This window comes from Myotis davidii, unplaced genomic scaffold, assembly GCF_000327345.1.
Source record: "Myotis davidii unplaced genomic scaffold, ASM32734v1 scaffold409, whole genome shotgun sequence".
Classification (NCBI taxonomy): domain Eukaryota; kingdom Metazoa; phylum Chordata; class Mammalia; order Chiroptera; family Vespertilionidae; genus Myotis; species Myotis davidii.
The window spans coordinates 351356-356557 of NW_006374611.1; the positions used below are offsets into that span (position 1 = coordinate 351356).

Below are 5202 nucleotides of genomic sequence, written 5' to 3' on the forward strand. Positions count from 1 at the left end.
TGCCTTTCCTCTTCCTTTTTTTTTTTTTTGGAGATTTCTAGAGGATTCTTGAGTAATCTTATAACCGCAGTTTTGAACTCTATATCCAGTAGTTTGCGTTCTTTCATTTGTGACAAGTTTCTTTGTCTCCACATTTTGGCTGCTTCCCTGTGTTTGTTTCTGTGTATTGGGTAGAGTTGCTATGTCTCCTGGAGTTGGTAGAGTCGCCTGGTGTAGTAGGGGTTCTATAGGGCCCAGTGGCTCAAACTTTTAAGCCTATTTCTTTCACCGGGTAGAAGTTTTCTGTCATTGTTTCTTCAAATAGGTTTTCAATATCTTGCTCTCTCTTTTCTCCTTCTGGCACCCTTATAATGTGAGTGTTGGTACGCTTCAAGTTGTCCCAGAGGCTCCTTACACTATCTTCATATTTTTGGATTCTATTTTCTTTTTGCTCTTCTGGTTGGATGTTTTTTGCTTCCTCGTATTTTAAATCATTGATTCTCAGAATCCTTTAGTGTACTGTTGAATCCCTGTATCTTATTCTTTATTTCAGTCAGTGTATGCTTAATTTCTGACTGGTCCTTTTCCTCTTCCTTTTTTTTTTTTTTTGGAGATTTCTAGAGGATTCTTGAGTAATCTTATAACCGCAGTTTTGAACTCTATATCCAGTAGTTTGCGTTCTTTCATTTGTGACAAGTTTCTTTGTCTCCACATTTTGGCTGCTTCCCTGTGTTTGTTTCTGTGTATTGGGTAGAGTTGCTATGTCTCCTGGAGTTGGTAGAGTCGCCTGGTGTAGTAGGGGTTCTATAGGGCCCAGTGGCTCAGCCTCCCAGTCACCTGAGCTGGGAGATCTAGCCCTTTGTGGGCTGTGAGCACAGTCTTGTTGTAGTTGAGACTTGAGTGCTGTTGGTGTCACTGGGAGAAATTGACTTCCAGGCCAATTGGCTGTGAGGACCAGGTGAAACTACAGTGGGAGAGCTGCTGTGCAAGAGAAACCCCTATTGGGCAGGACTTGCTTCAGTGAGGCTGTGCCTTCCTGCTCACTGAGTCTGCCCCTTGAGTGTGTTCCTTACAGATATGTAGAGTTGTAACCTGGTATGGTCTGAAGGAGGTGCAAAGTCATTCACTGCCTTGGGCCACCCAGCAGAAACTACAGATCTGCAGATTCCTCCTGTTTGTATCGAGTTTGGAAACACCCAGATGAGACCTAGCTATGAAGCAAGGCAGGCTGGTGCTGGTGTCAGGTCTTAGGCCTTTTATTGATAGGTTTGGGGCTCCCTGACCCAGCTGCAGCATGTCTGACAGATTTTAGCCTGAGCAAGGACAGGCCATTGATATGCAAAAGCTGCTGCACACAGCTTGGGTGTGGTTGTAAACTGGATGAGACAAGGTCTTAAGGAATCACTAGGGTGGAGCAAACAGGAATGGCTGCCAGTCAGCCCAGCATAGGAACAATGATCCCTTTGAGCATCTCCATCTGGGAGAAAGCTGTCCCTGAGTTCCTGCCCCAATGCCAAACAATCCAGTTCCTTCTTGTATGTGTCTGTGCTCCCCAGAGCCTTACCCTGGTGCTGGAGCTCAGAGGAAGTGGGACCTTGTAAGTTCAGTACATGGTGCCGGCCTTTTAAGAGGAACAGCTGGGTCTCCAGCAGCCTCTGTGTCACTCAGCCCCAATTCGCACTGGTTTTTACAACCCATCGTTCTTAATGCCCATAGGAACTTCTTTTCCCAGCCTTAGGACTCTGGGCTGGGGGGCTGGTGTAGGACTGGGACCCCTTGCTCCTTACTGGCAACCTCCACAGTGACAATCTCCCTCCCAATTAAAAAGCAGCACACTTGGTGCAAAAGCCCATGGGTGTCAGACCAGCCCGTTCTGCACCTCCTATCAGCCTCAGTGTGTTTTCTTCTTTACTTCTCCATTTGTAGGACTTCCATTCAGCCCGCTTTCCAGCAGTTCTGGATGATGGTTATTCTATTTTAGTTGTAATTTTGATGTGGTTGTGGGAGGTGGCGAGTATATGCGTTTACCTACGCTGCCATCTTCCTCAATCTCCAGTTGATTCTTGATTTAATGTTTTTTCTTTTAGGTGAAGCGTCTCCTGCAGCCATCCCACAGTATAAAGAAAGGATGTCTTCTGTCACTCATAGTCCAGAAATAATGGATTCATCAGAACTACGGCCATTTTCTAAACCAGATATAGCGCTGATAGAAGCCTTGAAGCTTTTAGCTGATGAGGATTGGTAAGTTCACCATTATTTTCTTTTTAACAAGTTTTTTTTTTAAAGAATTTTTAATTGATTTTTAGAAAGAGAGGAAGGGAGGGGTAGAGGGAGAGGGAGAGAGAAACATCACTGTGAGAATGAAACATCTCTCTGCTTCCTCCTGCACACCCCCAACCAAGGATCTAGCCTGCAACCAAGGCATGTGCCCTGACCAGAAATTGAACCACAATCTGCAGGTCACAGCTCAAGGAGGGAGAAACCATCTCAATATCAGCAGAGATGGAGATGGAGCTGGAAGTTTGGGATGTCGATGGTAGATAGAGTATTCAGGGCAGAATGCCAGAGAGAATAGAGCTCCACAAGGAACTTCAGAAGCCATCAGAGGAATCTTCTCAAATTTTTATCTGAGAACTGGTCAGGGCATGCATGTAAGTAAATTACCTGATCCCAGAACAAGGGCCATTCAAAGAAATATAGGTAATAATCCCTAGAGCATATACAATACCAAGAATACCTCCTGTTCCTACCAGCAGAGTGGAAAACTTCATAATTCACAAAGCTTTGGATCTAACATTCAGAAGAATTTTGCTTCATGCAGTGGTTCTCAACCTTCCTAATGCCACGACCCTTTAATACAGTTCCTCATGTTGTGTTGACCCCCAACCATAAAATTATTTTCGTTGCTACTTCATAACTGCAATTTTGCTATTGTTATGAATCGTAATGTAAATATCTGATATGCAGGATGTATTTTCATTGTTCGCGACCCACGGGTTGAGAACCGCTGACTATGGAATGAATAAACTCTAAGGTAAAGACTGGATTGGTCCCACCAAACAAAGCAAGACCTGAGATCATCAAATTTTCCAAATAACTACATCCCAGTACAAAGTTCAAAAATATTTATAGGAATACAATATCCAAAGTAAAATTCACAATGTCTGGCATCCAGTAAACAATTGCCAGGCAGCCCTGGATGGCTTGGCTCAATAGTTGGAGTGTCAGCCCATGGACTGAAGAGTCTCGGTTCGATTCCTGTCAAGGGCACATACCTCAGTTGCAGGCACGATACTCCACTCTGGTCGAAACTCATGCGGGAGGCAGCTAATTGATGTCTCTCACATCAATGTTTCTCTCTCTCTTTCTCCCCCTTTCTTACATTCTCTCTAAAAATCAATGAGGAAAAATGATATCCTCCAGTCAGGATTAACAAAAATTGTCAGGCATGCAGAGAATTAGGAAAATACAACCTATAATGAGAAGAAAAAAATTAAACAATTGAAACTAGTGCCAAAAGGACACAGATGGAAGAATTCATAGACAAGGACATTGTAACTATAGTTATCGTTCTAATCCATCTGTTAAAGAAACTAGAAGAAGCCCTCGTCAGAGAGCTCAGTCACTTAGAGTGTCGTCCCCATATGCCGAGGTTGCAGGTTTGACCTTCAATCAGGGAACATACAAGAAGCAACCAATGAATGCATAAATAAGAGGAACAACAAATTGATGTTTCTTTCTCTCGTTTTCCGTCCCTTCCTCTCTCTCTCTAACATCAATAAATGTTTTAAAAATTAAAGAAGCTAAAAGAAAGATATGAACAGAGAAACAGTGAGCTGTAGGACAACTTGCAAAATTCCTTTAGCCATATAATGTAACATGGTTAAGGGAAGTGATATCCCATCATCCTTGCCATCAAGGAAAAGGTCTTATACAGATGTATACACCAGGAGAGGAATCATGTGGCATTTTAAAATTCTGCTTATAACATCAGGAATAAAGAGGGTCATTTTATAATGAAAAGGGGTAATTCATCAAGAGTTCATAGCAATCCTAAACTTTTATTTACCATATAACAGAGCTTCAAAATACATTAAGCAAAAACTGGTAGCCGAAACCGGTTTGGTTCAGTGGATAGAGCGTCGGCTTGTGGACTGAAAGATCCCAGGTTCGACTCAGGTCAAGGGCATGTACCTGGGTTGCGGGCACATCCCCAGTAGGAGGCAGCTGATCGATGTTTCTCTCTCATCGATGTTTCTAACTCTCTATCTCTCTCCCTTCCTCTCTGTAAAAAATCAATAAAATATATTTTAAAAAAACAAAAACAAAAATACTGGTAGACCTACAAAGAGAAGTAAACTCACATTATAGTTGGAACTTCAGTAACCCTCTGTCATTAATTGACAGAACTAGTAGAACGGAAATCAATGAGTATATAGAAAACTTGAACACTGTAGAACTAATTGAGATTATAGAACACTCCATCTAAAACAGTGATGGCAAACCTATGACAAGCGTGTCAGAGGTGGCACGTGAACTCATTTTTTGGGTTGATTTTTCTTTGTTAAATGGCATTTAAATATATAAAATAAATATCAAAAATATAAGTCTTTGTTTTACTATGGTTGCAAATATCAAAAAATTTCTATACGTGACACGGCACCAGAGTTAAGTTAGGGTTTTTCAAAATGCTGACACGCCGAGCTTAAAAGATTTGCCATCAGTGATCTAAAACAACGAAATTCATAGTATTTTTAAGTTCACAAGGAACATTTATCAAGAATGACTATATTCTAGAACATAAAACAAATATTATAAAAGGATTCAGATTATACAAATTTTGTTCTTTGACCACAGTGGAATTAAATAAATTAGGAATTAAGAATGAAACATTAAAAATAATTGTGGGATGCAGTTAAGTTAAAGGGGGAATTTATATAAGCACTGTAGCACCTATATCAGGAAAGAAGAAAAGCTTTATATCAAGGATCTCAGCTTTCACCTTAAACTAGAAACAAAGGAGCAAATGAAGCCCAAAATAAGCAAATAAAGGAAATAATAAATATAGAATTGAAATCAATGACATGCAAAACAGAATCAATGAAATTTTTAACAAATCAGTGAAAGTGTAAGTGTGTTCTTGGAAAAAATCAGTAAAATTGATAAACCTCAAGTCAGACATGAAGGGAGAAGAAACAAATTACCACATCAGAAATGAAAGAA

At 40.7% G+C, this 5202-nt stretch overlaps 1 protein-coding gene across 2 annotated transcripts in view; it reads left to right on the forward strand.

The window, feature by feature from the left end:
- FAM179B (family with sequence similarity 179 member B) overlaps nt 1-5202 on the forward strand; it is a 155328-nt gene that overhangs the window by 106324 nt on the left and 43802 nt on the right. For both annotated transcript variants that reach the window (XM_015557361.1, XM_006777725.2), the window contains exon 13: nt 2067-2220. In XM_015557361.1, the coding sequence (XP_015412847.1) occupies nt 2067-2220 (154 nt within the window). The remainder of the gene's footprint in view (nt 1-2066; nt 2221-5202) is intronic.